At 49.2% G+C, this 20,602-nt stretch overlaps 1 protein-coding gene across 1 annotated transcript in view; it reads right to left on the bottom strand.

The window, feature by feature from the left end:
- VEGFC (vascular endothelial growth factor C) overlaps positions 1–14,005 on the bottom strand; it is a 72,648-nt gene extending 58,643 nt beyond the window's left edge. Inside the window, exon 1 of the mRNA XM_054566196.1 lies at positions 13,859–14,005. Coding sequence (XP_054422171.1) covers positions 13,859–14,005 — 147 coding nt within the window. The remainder of the gene's footprint in view (positions 1–13,858) is intronic.
- Positions 14,006–20,602: the final 6,597 nt, after the last annotated feature.

Below are 20,602 nucleotides of genomic sequence, written 5' to 3'. Positions count from 1 at the left end.
TATTTGAAATCAAATACATTCTATTTGTGGACTACTTTGAAATATCAGCATATATGACAATTGTCCGTAAGGCACAAGAATGATTCAAAAGATTAAGGACAAATAATTCACTTGCAAGGGAAATTTTTTTTTATTAATATAAACTGATCAAATCATGTTAGTGTATAAGATGATGATATGGAGGTTAAACAAGGTAGGATTCAAAGTTCAAATACTCTTACCGTTGTCTTCCTCCCTCTTTGAAATGTTTTTTCATGTCAAATTCTCATTAAGTTTGATACATGTTAACTTACTGGAAAAAATATGCTTAACATACATGATTACAACTTTAAATAAAATCGATAGGATACAAAATTAAGGATAATGGGGAAATAACAAAGAAATGTTTCCATTAGCAGTAGAAATGCACTAAATACATGTTGGGGAGCTTACACCCCCCATTTTTCTGTTGCAGCGAGTGAATGTATAAAGCTCAGGAGGGGGGCCACGTAGGGAGGGGCTCGTGAAGACAGACCCTCCGAGTCTCTGCTAGTGACGTCACGGCGGACACTCCGCCTGGGAGAAGGGGTCGCTGTTCCCCCTCTGCGAGGGCCATATGGTCTACTCTGTGCCATGTGCCTGCCTGGTAGTGTGAGGAAAATTACACATGTAAAATCACACAGATAAAGGGACCGGGTATAGTTTTCCTAGTAAGCAGAACTTTTATATTTATTTGAAGTGTGGCTACTTCTTAAAGTATTTACAAAATATAAACATAAAATTTTAAAAGATCCCATCAGTCAGCAAAGAGTGTTGGATATAAAGATTATATCCAACTTGGATATTACAGTATTTTAACTCTAGGGGCAATGGATTAAGTACAAATTTAGAAAGGCACTCCAAACTCACTGGCTGACATTAATAACTATAAAAATTTTAGTCTGCATAAGTCTGAAAGAGTTCTTTTGATAAGCATAAAGTAATTTTTTTTAATTAGAAGGGATTTTCTGATTTCCTAGGAAGAAAATAAAACAGAAAGAAAGGCAGTACCTTATCAGAAAAGCAAAGGTTTTCCATAACCCCCGGTTATGATTTGTCTTGCATTGCATTGGCCGGAACTATCCTGTGGCAGCACTAGCTGCAAAGGGAGCTGGGAAATAAGTTTTTGTCTAACTCGGCTACACAAAACCTCAAACACAGTTTGGTCTCAACCCCATTTAAAATTTCCATTGAGCCCTTTGAATTGCACTGGGAAAACGAACAGGAACCAGCATGGCCAAGGCATGGTCACACGGTAAGTTTGTGAGGAGCAAAAAGCCGAACATCTGTGCCCTGTGACACTTCCCAGGAGTCGCCCAAGTCACCAACAGACTAGCCTTCCAAGGGCTGCAGCACGGAGGACCGGGGGACAGGGAGGGACGGAGGAGCACCTCTGATCTCACGCAAGCAGACCGCACCGGAGCCCCGGCGCTGACTTTTTCAGTCAGGTGGGATGCATGGCCCAGGAATCAGGCAAGACTGAAAGCTGTTAGCATTCCCAAGGCTTGGGTCTTGTTTCATTTTGTTTGGTTCTGCCTTTCTGTCTGTATCAAATGAGCGTCTTGGATTTATGTTATAAAAGTTTCACACGGTATTACTCTTTATAGTTAGGAGATTACTTATCTTTAACTAGTGTTTTAAATTATAGACAACCCAGTGAACATTCATTTCATTCAAAACATTTCATACTTTGATACTTACTAGTTGGCATGACCAGTAAAAGAGAAGGTGTATATTCATTGAATTCTGAAACTACTGCCATGAGCTTTGTGGTAGCTTTTGCACTGGCCTAGATAACTAGTTATATTGTACTTAAGTCTAAGTCCTTAAAATTAATCACTATTTTATATATTCATATAGATATGAAACTTTAAAATACATAAAACAGTACATCTTGGGATTTTATAGAATTGTTTTCCTTAGATTTTATTTCATACTGTAAGGACTAACACACAGAAGGCAAGAGCTACTTGGTGAACAAATGAATAAATATTATTAAAATGACAGACACAGATACAAAAGTTACTCTTGCCACATGTAAGGTACCTATTTTATTTATAGTCAGAACGTGCCTAGAAATCTAGTTCTTCTGCTTATTCTGCTCGAAGTTATAACCAAATTTGACATAATTCTCTAAATCTTCAGAACTTGATGCCTTATCTGTTTATTCAAAGTAAAATAGATTTTTATTTTGCCCACCATTATAATCACCAAAATACTGAACTTTAATCAGAAGAACACACTAACAGGAAAACAACCACCGGGGGGCGGAGGGCCACGTGACCTCCTGGACGCAGAGGGTCTAGCGTGGCCAGCCGTTCTCCCTGGGCGACACAGTCCTGCTGGTCAGCTTTGGTGATTAAACCAGGCTGGAAGCTACGGAGAATCTCCACTGACATTGCTCCCATGGATAATCAGAAGCAAGAGAGACAATACCAAAAGTAAAGAAAAAGCACAGTTAGAAAAAACCCAAGTAAGGAAGGGGCTCTCTTTGAGAAAAGAATGCTACTGGAGGAATACGCCCTTCCACATAAATAAAGTATTCTTCCTCCAACAGTTAAAGGCAGCAATGCCCAATTATTTATCCCTACGACATCCATTCTAATCAAAAAGTTATTCAGGCAGGAATTGCCCAATTACACAATTTTGGCCCTCAGAGCTAGTTATTTTGCTGAACAATGAAAGACTTCTACAGGCTATTGTAAACTATGACTTCCACACCACCGCAATAAAAAGAAGAAAAACAGAACTGATGAGACTTGGGAAAAAATTCTGGTTCTTCACCCTGAATGCACGTCCCACATACATACAGTGCGTGCTCCTATATTTCTGGATGCAGTACATGCCCTAAGTTTTTCAGGCCATAGGCCCAGGTCATATTACAATGAAATCGAAGCCCCTACGATTTCAAGCATCGTTATGTATCAAAATAGTGGGAAGATGTATTGTGGTAAAGGCTACAGAGCCCGTGGAAGCTGCTTTTCCGAAAGAATTTAAGTTCAAACTTAAATGCACTCCGAGAAACTCTAATCTCAATATGAAAGTTACCATTCTCTGTAGGATGGAATTTACATACTGCAGTGCAGGGCAGCGTAAACAACGATTCCTGGCCACGATGAAAGTGAGTGTTTTGTAGTGAATAAAAGTTGCTTGGCGTGTGTTTAAAAATATTTAACTGCAAAATATTATACTTTAGTCAAAAGATGGAATAAAAGGAAAGGAAAGCATGTGCAATTGACCAAGAGTATATAATGTAACGTGTCTGAAATGTCGGTTTCTGCAAGTGCGTGAGCCTCCCTCTCAGCACCCCGCGGCACGGCCGTCCGGTGGCGCACTTTGGAGACGGTCATTAATCTCCAAATCAGGGCTCTTTTCAACCTCCCAGGGAGGCCACGGACCTGGAACCCCCGCCCATTTTTCCGAGTGCACACGGGACCAGGCCGGGCCATGCGATGGGGCAGTCAAGCACCAGCAGAGAAGAAAAACATGCTCCCTTTCCACTTAATGAACAGAAGTTTTAACAGCTCAGAAAACCAGAAACTGTGCTGGGAAAGCCTGAACGTGAATATGCGTGGAAAACTAGGGTCTAGTGAGATCGCACAGCTTCGGACACTCACACGCCATTAGGTCTGAAGGAAACCCAAGTGACATGCATTGAAATCGTGTGTAGGACATCTTGGCGACGCTGTATTATAAAAGGAAACGTTTTACACACATGCATCGTTTAACTGGTCCTCCTTAAAGCTCAGACTACTGCAATGGGCTGCTTGGCATTTTCTAGAGACACCGATTAAAACTCCTTCATAACCCATCCACTGAGCAAGCATTTAATACTTACGCACAATGCACAGAGCATGCGGTATTGCATATCGTTCATCTGAGCAGTGCAGATTTAATCTGAGCTCTTGAGTGTCTTGGTTTACAAGTTACCATTTCAACTTTTTACCAGAAAGACAAATTTACATTAGCCTAGGTCTGCCCAGGGAGGAGGGAGCCCAAGTCCAGCCCCAAGTGGGCGGAACTAATAGCTGAGACAAATGAGGTGTGGGCGCGCCCCTTGCCCGCCGCACCACAGGCCTTTCACGGTGCTGGAGCAAAGCTCGAACCATGGGCAAGGACAAGGCAAAGTTCAACTTTCAGGTGTTTTCGGAGGAAGCTGGAGGGTTCCCGGGGGGACCTGAGGCAGCCGCACTAACACTGCTCCCAGTGTAAGATCACAGCAGAGCGTCAATCAGCATGACACCCACCTGCAACGCTGACTTGAAATATTTTCACCTCTCCCTCCCTAACTGAGGTGCAGGTACATGTATTGCTGTATGTTGCAGTGATGCCACTACGCTATGCTCATGGGCCGGGACACAAAGGTGCGTTTCCTAAAGGAGAACTGCTCTGGCCTCCAGAAGAACGAGCAGGTCTCATTCTGCTCATGCGTAGGAGGAGCAACATAGGTCATTTGCATGAACTTTTGTCCTAAAGCAGCTTCCAGTTACCCAATTTGAAGCGGGATGGTCGTGACTCATGAAGAATTGGGCTTGACTAACATTCTACTGTGGCACAGAAGGACACTGAAATTAAAAGAAGGGCCCAGGATTCAAAGAGAACAGACCCCGAATCACTGCCATCCCAAAACTAAGATCTGGCTCTGAGACAAATAGTCTGTTTTTTAGGGATGTTATAAATAAAACGACCCATAAGCAAACAAGAACCTAAATAAGTGTTCCTTTTCTCAAAACATAAACTTGGAAGAGGGCTTTGAAAGGATAAAGTAACTAAATGCACATAACAGACACAAACAGAAAGAATTGAAAATATCCCGCATAGGCAATAGCACTGTAGTAAAGTAAACTGTAGCGGGTTAAGACAGCTGCAATTCTGGTCTGTGATCTTCACTGGCTGCTGCTTCTTCCACGGAACTCTGAGCAAGAGGACGCAACAGTTCTTTTTATGATCGATCAATTGCAGGACTGCGATCACAGCCCCCGATGTGAACCCCCGTCCATCTCTGCCGCAGGACTGACGCCTATGCTTTCCCTGATGCTGAAGCCCCGCCGTTCGACAAAAACATTCAAAAAAAACGCACGGAACGCTCCATGTGCCAGTCATGGTTCGAGGGGACAGTTCTGTTTTCTTCTTTATTCCTCAAAATAACCTTATGACGTAGGCGTTAGCCAGTGCCTTCCTTTTCTAGAAAAGGAAGCACAAAGAAGTTAAGAAACTTGCCCAAGGTCACACAGGTAGCAAGTGGCAAAGGTGGAGTGGGAAACCCTGCAGCCAGGGTTTGAGGACAGAGAGTCACACGCCGGAGCCTGTGCTCTTCCCTGCTGCACTGCCTGTCCATCCAAGCCGTTGGGTCGCAAAAGCAAGCGACGGTTATGTGACCAAGACAAGCAGAAGTATGGACAGTGAGTTCTTCTGGGCGTCATCCGAAGAAATGGAAAGCAAAGTCCCCCGCTGCCCACACCCACCCCCACGCCCTGGGATCTGCGGTCAGGAAACGAGCGAGCTTTGTTTCCAGCCGTGGCCCCTTCTAAGGGCACGCGTTACTCCTACATAAAATGCGGAGAATCCGGCCATCGGGGTACATTTCACGGCAAAATTCTGGATGACACAGAAATTGCAAGCCACATCTTTCTGATCGACTCCAAGATACATGTCCTCCCCGCCTCTCCAAAAAAAGACAACGCTGAAGTCGAACTGGGTGAGAAGCTGGCCGCGGAAGCCCCGGAGTGCTGCTGCTGATGCGAAGCTGTACCCCTGGGGGTTTCCTCCCTCTGCATATCCAGTTCCTAGGAAGGGTCTTTTGAGTTTGAGTGACTTTTTCTGCCACATGAAGAAAAAATTTGTAACAGCAGCTACACAGTAACTGTACTGCTCATCCGATACCTCCTTTCTGCCCCCTCCTTCCCGTCTTACTGCTACCAAGGATCCTTGTACGTGTATTTTAAAAAGAAGAAATTGCTGGGACAATGTAGGGGCACCTCTCTTTTCTATCCATTGCCAGCTGGCCCGCAAACAAGCATATAAACTAGAGAGAATCTAATGTCATGCACTCTGATTTTTAAAAATATTATCTTTTAATAGATTGTCTAAAAACCTGTAGCCAGGAAAACGCGTAAGTCCAGGTGAGGCTGCCTGCAGAGCCACGAAGAGGTGTGTGTGTGGGGGGGTGTTTGCGTGTGAGTGTGAGTGTGGTGGTGTGTGTGGACGCGTATGAGTGTCAGTGAGTGAATGCGTGTGTGTGTGTGTGTCCGAACGTGACCACTGTTTACACTGCTCTGTTTGGAATGCGAGTTGTAATAGCAGAGATGCCTGTTATTAATAGACTTTGTAAGTGTTTCCAGATAGTCGGGCGATGGTGTTTACAAGGGTCAGAAGAGGCTGTCCCTGTCCCCATGAGAAATCAGGAGCCTCTGGGGAGCTCAGGAGCCACACAGGGGCGCCCCCCGAGCGGAGGAGCCGTCAGGGCCGACACTGCAGGGAAACCCCAGTTCACACCGCCTCAGGGACGCTGGTGACCAGCTCCTAATCCGCGTGTTCAGCCACATCTGCACCATGAGGTCCGGCGAAGCCCCTCCCCGCACCGGTTCCAGCATCTCACTGAGGAGCTCCCGCTGCTGCCGGTGCTTTCAGCCTGAGCCGGGACATCAGTCCTGATCCGGTTCCTGCCCAGGGTCCCCGCCGTCGGCCAGGGGCTCTGCTCCCAGGCCCCAGCACCCCTGGCTGCACCGGCGTCACCATCTCTGGACTCCGCTCTCACTCAGTGGTGGCTCCCGGGAGGCCCTCCCCGCCTGGGAGCGCGACCAGCAGCTTCTCGGCTGCCCCTCCTCGCCCCCCGTCCCCCGGCCCAGGCCCGCCTGGCCCGCACCGGCCGTGCGCCTCCCAGCAGCCGGCCGCCAGCTCCTGGTAAATCGGCGGACTGGTACCAAACCTCCGACAGCACAGGCATTTACGGGCTAACGTCCTCCTGGTATGTTAATGAGCTCGTTTCTTGTTTCTCAGAAAAGACGGTATGTCTGTTCCAGACAGGAGCCGCCCACTCTGCATTTTCTCAGTCCCTCACTGTGTTGTAATTTCCTGCCCAGCCCTGAAGCTCCTGCTGGCGAGGACTAATTAAAATACCCCTGCACGCAAGCGCCTTGAACTCGGCGAATTCAGGTTTAAATTGCGTAAGCCAGTCCTCGTGGGTAACGGGGGCCAGCGGTGTGCACACGGTCTTCCTCTGGGGTCCCTCGGTTTCCCTTCCAGGCCGTCCCTGGGACAGTCCAGTGACTCAGGACCGAGGTGGCCTTTGCAAGAGGCTGTGGCCCTTGGGACAGCAGGAACTCCACGTCCCAGAAGTCGCCAGGAAACCCAGGGCCTACGCTGAACATGCGCCCCGCCCCCAGCAGGGTCCAGGGCCGCGTCTCCCGCTGACACCCCCCCGACCCGTTCTTGAGTGAAGTGTAGAAGCGTAGAGCATCCGTAAAGCCTCATGTCAGGTCGCATCAGGGTTACAACACCGAATAACCTGGGGGAATGAGCTTTAGGATTCAGGACCTCAGAAAGGGACTCGCGAGTCCCTTGTGACCATGGAAAGCCACAGGGCACAGCCAGCACAAGGGAATGGTGCAAATCCACCCATGTCTTAAGGCAGTTTTAAGGCCCCTATTCGATGGACTTTGTGGTGCACACTCCACAAAGCAAACTGAGTAACAATCTCTTCTCTCTCACTCATAATTAAACTACAAGCTCTGAAAAAAGTCAATCAACTGAAGATAAAAACCACCCAGATACTTTGTGTGGGTCAGTGTTAGAAGAAACAATGACACAGACAAATCTAAAATATTTATGGTAAATGTTGGAATTGCACTGTAAATCAAAAAGAACTATGGTCTCTCGTTGTTTCAAGTTCTCTGCTACAGGATTTTCAACGTGTCAATGGCTCCCGAATTCACAATTCATACACATCCAAAGTTACACATCTGTGTTTTGCAACCAAGTGTAGGCGTCCGTGGAATTTGTAGAGCGTGTGTGTAACCGGTGAGAGGTGAGACAACAGAGCCTGAGAAGTCGGAGGAGGTGCGCTGCCTCCGCCCGCCAACGCCTGTCCTGTCCAGGCCCGACTGTCTGTGAAAGGTCACCGGGCGGAGGTGCAACCACAATCTTTCACTGCAGTCAGACCGATGCAGCTCAGAAAAGCTGCTTTGTTATTGTCGGCCATTCTAGTTAGAGCCTCGTTACGCCCCATCCTTACAACACTGCTACGGAGCAGGCCATTTATGGGCTATCGTTAGTCAGAGGGGCAACCCCCGGAAGAAAGCCCAGGTTTATTCCGGATTGCCCCGCTGCCGGCCACGGGGATGTAGACGGATGGACCAGGGAGCCCTCACCGCGGAGCCGGCCTTCGCTCTGCCTTCACAGGCTACAGCTCGCAGGAGGAAAGGAGGATGGGTCGTGGGTCTTTCAAACCCCGGAGGCCCAAACCCATCCAAACCCGGGTGGTTTTTGTTTTTCCAAAGAAACAACAATCTGTATTCTTGCTCCTGGTAAGCCCGGGTTCATTATCGGTAATGAAATGGAACAGCACCCGGCTCATGCAGTGCGGTGCAAAAGAAAGTGTCGGCTTGTAATTAGCACAGAGCTTGGCGCACCAGTGCTCAGGGTATGGCAGGTCTAACTAATTAGTATGCAAACACCTTCTCTCCCTGCACAAAGGTATCTGTGGGAGCTCATGGGTGAGCTGAGCCTGCGAAGTCCCCTACAGCTGCCAGAGACGACAGCTGGGGGACAGGAAACGCTCATGCCTCTCACGTCAGCTCTGGGGTCCCCACGCACCCGGGCGAGAACTAGGAAACCATACTGCATGTTGCACCCATCCCGAGAACAAGGAGGTCAGGGCACCCCTCTCCAGATTCCCAGAGTTGGAGAGCCTGGCAGAACTCTCCTGCTCGTTGAGGTTGACCGTCTCGTGAACAAGTGGCTGCCCAGCAGATGGTCACAGTTCAGAAGAAAGGTTCCAAAGAAGGAGAAACCAAAATGAAAGGGGAATTGAGCTCTCTAGGTCGAAAGCCATCAGTCTCCAGCAAGAATCCGAGTTGGCTCAGGAACCTTTGAGAAGACAGGAGGTTGACGAAGCCCCTAATCCTATCCTCTAAGGAAAATGTAAAACGCAACAGCTGGAGACGCGCTGCAGAAGCATCAGACACCGGGGCAGGGGAGCCAGGATCCAATCCTTCGGTCGCAGAGTCTTCACCCGCCTCAGGAAGGGCTGCTAGGGAGTCCAACTCTGAGCCCCTCATGTGGGCTGATGCAGAGTGAGCTGAAGAGGGGAGGAGCGTTCAGAGGTTTACACTTGCACCAACGTTGCGCATTTCCCTGAGAGAGAACCGCCTCCTCCTTCCTGAAGATCGAGGGTCGGTGGCTGCCAACAAGTATAGGGTCCGAAGTCCACCAGAGAAATGCCCGGGGTCCTGAACACCAAGCTCAGAGGAAACTGCGAGGAAATGGCTGAACATCGCAGCCACGTTCACGGCCTATTTTACTCGAATAACATTTACCTTCTCATTTCAAACGCCGAGTCATGGGGTATGCATACTGCTGATTTTCCTTCAGGGATTGTAATAACACTTGTCAAACGCTTAAATACTTTTGGTATATTGTGCAGCTTAAGTCCAGTTGATCCCAGACAATTATTTTCCTTTAATGAGATGGAAATTTGTACAGCTTAAGTCGCTTCTCCAAAGACTCCTTAGTTGAGTGAAATGTTGAGGGACTTACGGAACAATGCCTTCATCACCCATAATCCACCCGCGAAAACGAGCCTGTCTCTGAAAGGCTATAATGCTGCGAGGAGGCCCAACCTTGCCCCGTGACTCTAACCCTGAGGTCGGGGCTGGTTTCTCCCACTCCCGTGCCTTTCCCATCAGTCAGCCACCAGGTCCGCAGGTTCTTCCCCTAATAGCTTTTCCTTCTGCTCCCACAGCGCCCGCTGCACTGACTATTCACCGTTTAACTAGACCAGGCCCGACCCCAGCAAAAGTCCCGACCGCCGATCAACAAGACTTCCACAGCCTTCGTACCAGCTACGTCTTCCAGGGCCCCTCATCGTGAAGGGCCATCCCTCCATGACCCCGAGCATCATGGTCAAATTCCTGAAACTGGCCGTCCACAGTGTGACCCCATCGATCTCTCCAAACTCTTTCCTCCTTCAGAGCCCTCGCTCTTACCCTGAGGGACGCCTCAGTCCTATTTGCCCGCTCGCCTTCTCTCCCATCCTTGACTCAAAACGGGTGCCTGTCGAGTCATGACTCAGGTGCTGCCTTGAGCCGGGGCACCCAGGCCAGCCAGGCCCTGCGGGCAACTCTCTCACACCAACTTAAGGACACAGAGGACGCTTTGGTGCCATTCCCCTCATGTCTCCCCCAAGTTCTGTGCAGGAGCCTTTCTTTTTCCCCCTGAGTTGTGAGCTTCTCGAAGAGAGAAAAGTGGCTCACATGTCTTACAGTGCCCATGATTAATAGCTTCTCTGACAAACCTGACAATTATATAATGAAGATGATGAAACCCACGAAATTAGTCACTGTTACAGACCACAGATTGGTGAGTCTAACGCTGTCACTGTGCAAAAGAATGACTTAGGATGGCAGTTAAAATGGTATACGCCTCCATCCAAGCCCGGGGATTTGAAGGGTGTCAGATTAAAAAAATTCCAGACCTCTAAGGAATTCTGCTGCAGTTAGCACACAGATGGTATTTTGAAAAACATCACCACTGATGAATTTAAAACAGTAAATAAAAAACAAACAAGTATAAAAGTATGCAGAATTATAAACACTAGAGGAAGGAATTCTGGCCTGTTGCAAACGAGTTGTCATTATTATGAAGTTTTTTTGTGACAGACACCATAAAACGACATGTTTTTACTATGGTAACTAAAAATAGCTATTCTCATTAAAGCAACTAATGTGATTAACATTAAGCTAATCTACTTCCTTTGCATTTAAACTGTAAATGTAGGAATGTTTTGAAGTCACTTGTGTAAAACAGAAAATAAGGTGTTACATTTGTTTATGCAATGATATTTCATCGTCTAGATTATTCAGTCAGTTGACAAAAACTATAAATCTTGTGTTGAGCTTGGTCTTTAACATAGGCTCTTGCAAAGTAAAATGTGCTCTCCTTGCATTTGCTGCTCTAAAAACATCGGAGGATCCAGGTATTTATGCTCCCAGTCCAACCCACTTCACAGAATAAAAGTTCTGCGGGTATATTTTATATGACGTCATTCTCGCTTTTTGTAGTTCTTATAACTAGTCCCTACTTAAGCTCATGTTTGCAAATGATTATAGATAACAATCTAGTGCTCTTTCTAGGTTTTGCAGTGTTCTGTGCTGTCATAATTTTAAGTATTTCCTTTGCCCCCAGTCATGCTCGGTTAATTTTAATTAGCTAATAGGCAGCACTTCGCTCACCTTCCTTTTCCACGGTTGACGAGGCCGCACTAACCCGCTTTAGAGACACACTTGAGGGTGTCTGAGTAACTCCCACAACCACAGATGACTACAAAGGGGAACCTAATAAATTCAAATGTAAGGGGAGGACCAAGGATGTCTTGTTCGCATTTGTGCTTTGACCTTCCATTTTTCTGAATGGCGCTGGGGGCGCGGTGAAGGACTGGGAGGCTAACCTTGGTTCATGGCTGGCGAGTTGTTCTGTATTTTTTAAATATTAAAAAAAAAGCTTTCTACGTGTAAATTACCAAAAATGTGCCTTTATTGGAGAGTATGTATATTTAGGGCCTTCTACTTCCCTTCTGAAATCTCTCCTTGGGGCTTCTGTAGTTGGCAGAAAAGGAAGCAGCAGCTCCCCCTCTCTAGGGCTCGAGAGGAAACGAGGCAGCTGTTTAGGCCGCTAGGGAGGGCGGTGGGGCCCAGACGGCATCTCTCCTGCAGGTTCCCTGAGGGCCTGAGTGACACAGGCCCCCCGCCCCGCCCCTCCTCACACAGCGGGGCACGCAACGCAGCAGCCGTGATGTTGGCTGCCCCGTGGTCCACGGAGCCCCGAGACCGCAAGGGAGGCTTCACCGCGTGGAGAAGAGGCCGGGCTGCACGCAGAACGCCGACCCGTCTTCACCGCACGGAACAGAAGAGGGTCGTCCAGTACGAAAAGCAAACCAAAAAGGCACGAGGAGTTTCAGGACCAAGGGAAAACTTGGTTACTTCCCCAAGGAAGACAATTTGGAAAATTTAAAATAAATTAAGTTCCGTCGTCCAACCGCCCGCCTTACACACACCTCCATCTCTCTCTCACGCGCACACACACGCACACACACATGCACGCGCAGGCACACTTCCCAGCAGAGCGACCCTCACTGGAGCTCTTAGCTTATCCGGAAAGACTTCTTCTCCTTTTACCTCCCACTTCACACCTTCTTCCTGTAAACCAACGTGAGCTGCCCCTGGCAATGCTTTTAAGAGTTGAACTTTGCAGAAACAGAAAGTGAAACTACAGGAAGTGTCAGGGGGTCCAACGCTACATCTGGGTGGCATTTAAGGACAGGGAAGACATTCACATGACGATCGTCACATATAAGTGGGTCAGTCTGTGCGTTACAAATTATCTTATACAATTCACACAATGCACTCTGTTCCGCAATTAACGCATCATTTATTTTTTACTGAAGAGGTTTCTCCTTGACCCTTATATTCCGAGATTTGAACATTTTCCCTGAAAAGGTGACGACAAAAGTAGTCTCGTTTTTAAAAGTAAGTCTTGCTCTTTTCAGTCTTAAAACGTGTTTCAAAATACAACTGTAAAGGCAACTTAATTTCTATACACTTAGCAGATGTTAATCAATACAGTCAACTCCAGGTTGACAGCTTCTCCTCCTGCCACCAGTTGAAATAAAGCAATGCAGCCCAGGTCCCGCCAGGGGACCGCAAGTTTTGGAAGGGAGACTTCCCAGAATGTGTCCAATAGGGAACTTTAGGAGTTCAAGAACTCGAGCAAGCAAGCTTATGTTCCACCCTTACGTCAGATCTGGACTTTTTAGGTAAATATACACTCTTTCAGAGGAGCAAGAAAGAAGCAGAAATACACAACTCCTTTTTGCAAATCAGAATGGCTCAAAAGCCTCTTGGAAACATTTTTAGGCAAAGAGGTAAAACGTCGCATATTTAAAAAACAAAACAAAACCCACCTTCCTGTTCAGAATTTTACGACCAGATTTCAGAAATGCATAATTTACTAAGTTGAAAGTCTTGCCCGGTTGTGATCTTGACTCCTATGGCATCTCAGGTTTGACCGATTTTCCCCAAGGGACTCAGAAGTCCTAAGCGCTCCAGCCCGGGTACAGAATTCCTCATTTTTTCTCTAAAGCTGTGCCCCGCGCCGAGCTCCCTGCATGCCGGCCACTGTGCGCGGCAACGCGCCTCTGGAGGCTGCGTCCCGGCCTGGGGCTGTGGGATTCCCACTAATCTGATGCGGGTAGGGCGGGGGGAAGAGCCACCGGACCCCCGCGAACCCGGGTCTCGGGATCCGTGCTCCCTGCACCGGTTCACGAGCCGCTGGGGCGCAGCGCGGGACGGCTCTCACATGGGTTCTGGGATCTCTGTCACCAGCCAGCTCTCTGGGCCCTTCACTCCCATAACCTGCTTTCCTACTTAGGAACAACTTTCCATGAAAACAGGAGAAAACTTTCTCCCAGGCAGCATCAAGTCCGCTTGGAAACTTTGGATCCAACGGACACTAGGTGACCCACGAATGCACAAGTCACTCAGTCCAGGGTCCTCAGCGACCCCGACCCTGCGGTCCCCCCCCACCCCCGCCCAAAGCCCGACCCCAGCGCGTGACCCGCACCCACCTTGGTCTCGCCCTCCTCCGGCTCCGTGTCCGAGAAGCCGAGTCCCGACTCGAGGGCGGTGGCGGCGGCCGGCGCGTGGCGCGGACCCGGGAGCAGCGCTGCGGCGAGCAGGGAACACGCCAGGATCAAGGCGCGCAGCTGGCGCATGGTGGACCGGCCAGGGCGCAGCGGCGCGCAGCTCGCCCTCCGCCCGCCCGAGAGCCCAGTGCTGACCCCCGAGGGCGAGCCGCAGGCGGCCTTCGCGACGTCGCACGTCGCTGTCCCAGCCAGTGCTGGCGAGAGGCGACTGGGTCAGGTACAGCCTCACAGGAAACCGGACATCCGAGCTCCCCGCGCGCGCTCGGGGCCGGCGAGGTGAGGCCGGGGCGAAGGCGGACGGCTCCTCGGCCGGCGTGGCTGCTGGTGCGTTTTGGAAGGAGGGGGGCCAGGCCGAACCACCCCGCGATGTTCGGCCCCTCCAACCCCCCGGGGCACGCGTCCCCTCCTCCCCGCCCTTCCCAGGAGTGGAGCGCGCCGGGCGGCCGCGGCGGGCGGCGGGGCGCGGGGCTGCGAGGCCGAGAGCGCGGGGCGGCGCGGCGGGCGCAGGGCAGGGCATGGCTGATGCGCCCTCTGCCTGCGCTTATGTGAGAGAAAGGCCGAGGGAGGGAGCGTGCCGGGCCCGGCCGCCCTCCCCTACGCTCTTCCTCGGAGCGCGCGCCCTCCAGCTCCCTACGCCCTGGCCTCCTCCCCCGTGCCCCACCTCCCACCCCTCCTTGTCCTTTCGGTCCCTCCCTCCCCTCCCGGGGCTGCGGCCGAAGGAGCCAGTTCAGTCCCCGGTTTGGCGGACAGCGGGCCCGCCACTGAGGCGACGCGTCCACGCTGGGACCGCAGGAGAAAGTAGCTTATTGGGGAGGAGGGAGCCCCTTTGTCCCAGGCAGCCCCGGTGCCTGTCTGACTTGCGCACGCCGGGGCCCGCTGCGCCCTGCACAAGGTTTGGAAATAGACCCTGAGTGCTGCACCGTCCCGAGAAACCAGCGCAATGGCGGGGACCCCGCCGGGGCTTGGAACCAGTCGCAGCCCCTCTTTCCCTTGGTCTGGTAACTGCGTGTTGCCGGTGAGGCGAGAACTACCACGTCCTCTGAGCGCCGTGAGGGCCACGGCGGGCAAGCCTGCGAAGGATTCCTTGGGAATCCCCAGATCGGCAGGAACAGGGTAGAGAGGCAGGGTCCCTTTCGGCAAGAAGTTAGGTTTAAACGAGAACGGGGCTGCTGATGAGACATGTGGTCAACACATTGTAAGAAGTGACATCTGCAGACAAGTGACTGCACCGGCCCCTGGGAACATCACCCAGGGGCCGCACGGTGCTGCCTGTCCTGGTGGTCTCCCTGGGGGGCGGGGGGGGGGCAGCGCAGAGAGGACAGGTTGCAGAAGACCAAGCTCCCGGTTGCAACGCTCCTGAAATGAAGAGGCTCCTTTGCCCTGCTGAGCTACTTTTAGAAACGCAGATCATCAAGTTTCGGAGGGAGAGGAGCCAGTTGTCAATCTGGGCGAACTCTCCGCAAGTTCCGACACTCCTCTCACACATCATGTACTTGCAGGTGTGAAATACCTCCAGGGACGGAGGCCATCCGGCCTGCGCAGCCCGTTGCTTTCGCCGGTGGCCAAGGCTGCTGAAAAACCTTCCTTTTCTTCACTGCTTTTGACTCCTGGACCCAACATGATAAATCTAAGCTAACGTCCATATTTTTGAAATGTATGTTACGTTCTCCCTATGCTAGTTTTCCTCCCAGCGAAATATCTTTTTTTTTTTTCTATTAGGACAACTCCTAGTTCCCTCACCAGCCACAATCTACTTTTAACTGGTTCTCCTTCAGCGTCCTGCGCACAACATGACTGTGCGCACAGGGCTCCAACAGGCATGAAGGAGGGGTCTTCTTTGTCCAGACGCTAACGCGGTTGTTGACGCAGCCGTGGATCGGGTGTATTTTCTGGCAGCCAAATCACAGCGTTGACTCGCATTACACTTAAAATCAACTGAATTCCTCAGGAACTTCTGTGTACTGCTGTTTAGCGATATCTGCATTACCCTGCATTTGTCAAGTTGGTTGACGATGTCCACGATTTGAGCTTTGACTTTTATCTTTATTAAATCTGCCCCCTCAGCATCGCTCCATCATCAGAGCGCGTTGAAATGTGTCGGGTGGGGGCCCCGTCAGCCAGCGGCGTTGCTCCTCTTGCTCGGTTTCTGCTCTGTGCACTTTTGGTCAATTTGCCATGTTTGTCTTTAAACCTGGTAAAAAGAGCTGAGGACTGACTGGGGAAGGGTTTAAGTGGAAGCTGGCGCTTCTTTTTAACCATTCCCTGTGTTGGTGTCTCTCAACTTCACTTGCACTTGGACCAGCCACAAGGAGCTTTGGGCGGAGTAGGAGATGCAAACCGGCAGTTCCTCACTAGCCACGGGGATGTAAAGTACAGCATAGGAAGAGCCAGGAATATTGTAATAACTCTGTATGGCGACAGGGGGCACTAGGCCTATCATAGGATCACTTCGTGAGCTGTATACATGTCTAACCATTATGCTGTATATCCCTGAAACTAATATAATATTGAATGCGCACTGTAATTGAAACGCGCATGCGCGCGTCTGAGCGCACGGGAGATTCTGGTATAATTCGTGTGGGGTAATTACCGGGATTGTAATAGGCGACCGAGCTGAGAGTCTCAGACATTTTTAACACTCATGGGGCCTAGCATGGTGTGAAGACTGCAAAAGCATCAGAAGCAAAATGCATCAAAAATGTTCCAAAAATATGTATTATTTGTTTTACCTGAAATACAGCGGGAAGTATATCCAGACTCTTTCATTCCTCTCAAACATGTTATGTTCCTGCTACTGTTATTATTTTAACTAAAGGAAGTGGCAGGCAGAAGAGGAACGTGACTTAGATAAAAGGTAGACTTAGGTCAGTGTGATTGAGTTGTGTCTTCTGGGAAACGTTAGCCTAGGACAGATAAGACTGAAAACTTGTAATTAAATCTATTGTTTGCCAACCAATCAATATATTGAAGGCAATGCTCTAACTCCAGCCAAAGGCCTGCTTATCAATACCAGCTAACCTATCCAGACCCGTGGCGCCCGAGTCAGCCGAGCCTGAACTGCTGCCCCATGAACCCTGCGTGGCCCAGTCCTCCTCAGTCTCCACTTCGAAAGGCTCACCTGAACCTAACTGAGCCCCGACCCCAAAGTCCTACAATTGTTCTAATTCCGACTTCCCTCTCCTGAGACACTGGTGGGACTGTCAAAATCTCCTCCCTTACTGCAATGCGTTCCACTAAATGTAACTCTTGTTTGTGACAAGGTCTCCCGGTGATACTTCAGGGCATTCAGCCACCTGCCCGTCCCTCTGAGATCCTGCTGATACCTTCCTTGCTGCCGAAGCCAAGACCCTCAATTCAGAAACAGAGAGCCTCTGAGGCCTCCGCGGATGGGGTGAGTCTCACATTAGATCCCAGTGCTGATTCCTTTTTGTCCCCTAAGAACCCCTTTAGGACTCCTGGGACTATTGGATTGGATTTGAAATCATGTGTGCCTAGTGGGAAGCTGCCCACTGACCAGCAACACTGCTTTCTGTCTCTACTCTTTTCAGCCTGTTTTGTGTTGGCCGTGGACAGCGGACGTTCACGTCCAGCTGAGACCAAGAACTCCAGATCGTTCAGTTTTGCTGTTCGGGACCACCTACCCCTTAGGCTGGGGAGCTTAGGACGGAAGGTGAAGCAGCCACTGACTCGACCGACCATCGCCAGACAGTCCTGTGTTTGCCTGACACCAGACCCAGGGTGGGGTCCCCTGCAGGCCAGATTCCTGCCTCTTATGTGGAATGATACCTAATTCAAGTGACTGTCTTTCTACGTGGCACAGTTTACCAATGGTAGTTGAGAATTTCAGCGGCCATTGTGGGAAGCTGTCCATCAGAACAAAGTTGTTCATTTGAGAAGTACCTTTGAATGAAAAGGGGGTAAAATTGCCAACACTCAGTGACCTGTGCTTTTTTGGTCGATATGAGAAAGCATGAAAGAGAAATTCAGATTCCACCACAGCCTCTAAAGATTCTATGGAAGAGATAAACAAAAGATGTGAAAGGCTCGCTCTCTTTTCAACCTGTCCACTTCATAATTTAAGTCTAACAGCTTTTATCTTCCTCGTCCTCTTCTTCTGTACGGTGGCCTCTATTGACCCTGCCCCAGTGCTCTTTCTGCCTAGCCTCCCATCCCTGCAATGCAGCCAGGAGCTCTGAATGTTGACTCGATTAGAACAAGACCCCTATGGCGGAATTTAAGCCCTGCTCATGGTCTGAGCAGAGAGTGACTTTCAAAGTCTTTCCAAAGCTGACATAGGATAGGCAGAATTTTATACAGCAATTTGCAATCATTCTAAGAATATGTAGTTCAGGGTTTCTGAATACACATCAATTTTTTGTGTTATTATGAACCAATAAAATTAAATGGGAAAAGCTCTGTGAATTCCCTGCGTACGATTTGAAAAGACCCTAAATTCCGTAATAAGACCAGAGAAATCGAAAACAACCGTAAATGTTAGACACCATTTTTGGAGACCGTGTACCCAAACAAACAAAAAGATGGCCACATTGGAGACCACAGGGGACAGGCTCTGCAGCAACTTCAGAGACACAGGAATGTAGATCTGGGAGCACACGTGACTGCAGCTCTTCCCTCACTTTCTCTGAATGGCCTTACGTCAGAAATAGGGGTTTGACTATCAAATCCAATACTGGAATGAAAGTGTTCACACCCTTGATTGAGGAGTGAAACTAAAGGGGACAAAAAGGAAGTGGGAGTCCAGGCAACTACTCCAATCGAGCATCAAGCCCTCCAGTTCCCACTGATGCTTGAACTCGCAAAGATCCACGCTGAGAAATACTCTTTGGGCCAGAACACGTGCTTTGGGGCGTGGAAAGAGTTGTTGAAACACATCACACGAGGCCGATCAAGGACCCTTCCAAATGGCTGCTTAGTTTCACACAAAGCCTTCACGTGAAGCTTGCAAATATTTTACGTGAGATCTCCCACCCCAAGCAGGACAAGTTGATCAATGGACTTTATCAGCATTGATGAGGAAACTTTATGAAGGCTGCTGAGGACGTCGCCAGGTGTGTGTTCCACGAGCAGCAGATTAATCCTGGTGCCTGTGCAGATGACCACAGACGAGAACCCATGTCTCAGGGTCCCTGTGGACACTTACAGACGCGCTCAGGCACTCACGCCTTGCTGCGGTGTTTGAATAGCCTCCTCGAGGCATGCCAGCTTTCCAGGTGGAACACAACTTGTTTGCTGGCAAGGTGTGCTCCTGACAGCAGCAAAGGTCACCTCCTTGAATTCCAACCTGTCCCTCCACTAGTACAGGCAGTTTTTGTGCTCAGTTGGTTACTAGAGAACTTTGCAGAGCCTTGCTGTTTGTTCAGAAATGTTATTGTCCCTGACGCTCGCAGTCCTCTTGAAAAGCAGGAAAAGTCAGTGTTATTTTTAAACTCAAACGAGCAACCCTTGACTCTAACCATGAGAACACGGCACAGGCCTCCTTTTGAGGTTACATATTCAATATTTGTCCCCCAGTGTTGGACTCTCCCTCCTTTTGGGCAGATGTGGCAGAACACGACATGGGAGTCATGCAATGTAATCGGTCTTACCATCAACAGGTATGAGTTGCATTGCCTTCATATTTCTCCTAGCAGCCTCAATGAGACCTAAAAAACCCCCAAGAGACTGACATCTGGAAAAGGCATCATTAAAAATACTGAGGGACCACAATGGAGAGGAAATCTTGGGTGACTTTGATCACTAGAACAGCAATTAAACCTCAGAGAACTTGAGAGAGGAAATATCTAGATTCATGAGTTGTAGCTAGAAAGACAAAGCGTTTAATCCTCTGACAACATGACTGATATTCCTTTAGGAGATTTAAAATGTGGCTTGTTTTTTTTTTTTTTTAAAGACATTATTTATTTATTTTTAGAGAAGGGAAGGAAGGGAGAGAGGGAGAAAAACATCAGTGTGCGGTTACATCCTGTGCACCCCCTACGGGGACCAGGCCTGGCAACCCAGGCATGTGCCCTTCCACTGGGAATTGAAAAAGTGACCTTTTAGTTTGCAAGCCAGCACTCAATCCACTGAGCCACACCAGCCAGAGCAAGTTAGGGATTATTAAGAAGTCATTACAAGCAAGCAGTCTTTGGATGGAGGGCGTGACTCCCACAGAGCCTGGTGTTGAGATGGCTGCTGTAGGACAAGGTCAAGGGCACCCCTAACCTACAGAACAGATGTAGATGACAGTGGCCACGCTTGAATCTGCTTGTTTGGGTTTTTTTCCTCCTTGGCTATTTGTTTTTCTCATGATTGTCAGCTTAGGGTTCTGGAGAATTGACCAATGATTATTGTTTCCTAACCAGTGAAAAGTCAAGGACTTTTTCAACTTGAATACCTCTTCCTCCGTCTTCAGTCTTTCCTTGCTGTGACTCAAGTGCTGGGAGAAATGTGTGTGTGATTTGTCCAAAAGAAACAAGAAAGCCCTGTGTTTTGCACACATTTCCCTAGGAGGGCTAGCCGGTGAGTGCCAATCCTTTGTTTTGAAATATTGGGTTTCGTTCGTAACTGGACTAAGCCATGAATCGGCATTTTATGCAGAAGAGAACACAACAGGACAGGTAACCAAAATCAAAACCCCTTGGGAAGAAGGGTTTCTGCTTCCAC

Source organism: Pteronotus mesoamericanus, unplaced genomic scaffold (genome assembly GCF_021234165.1).
Source record: "Pteronotus mesoamericanus isolate MK-2021 breed Mesoamerican mustached bat unplaced genomic scaffold, CSHL_Meso_final contig_169, whole genome shotgun sequence".
Lineage (NCBI taxonomy): Eukaryota > Metazoa > Chordata > Mammalia > Chiroptera > Mormoopidae > Pteronotus > Pteronotus mesoamericanus.
This window is presented reverse-complemented; position numbering and strand designations above follow the sequence as displayed.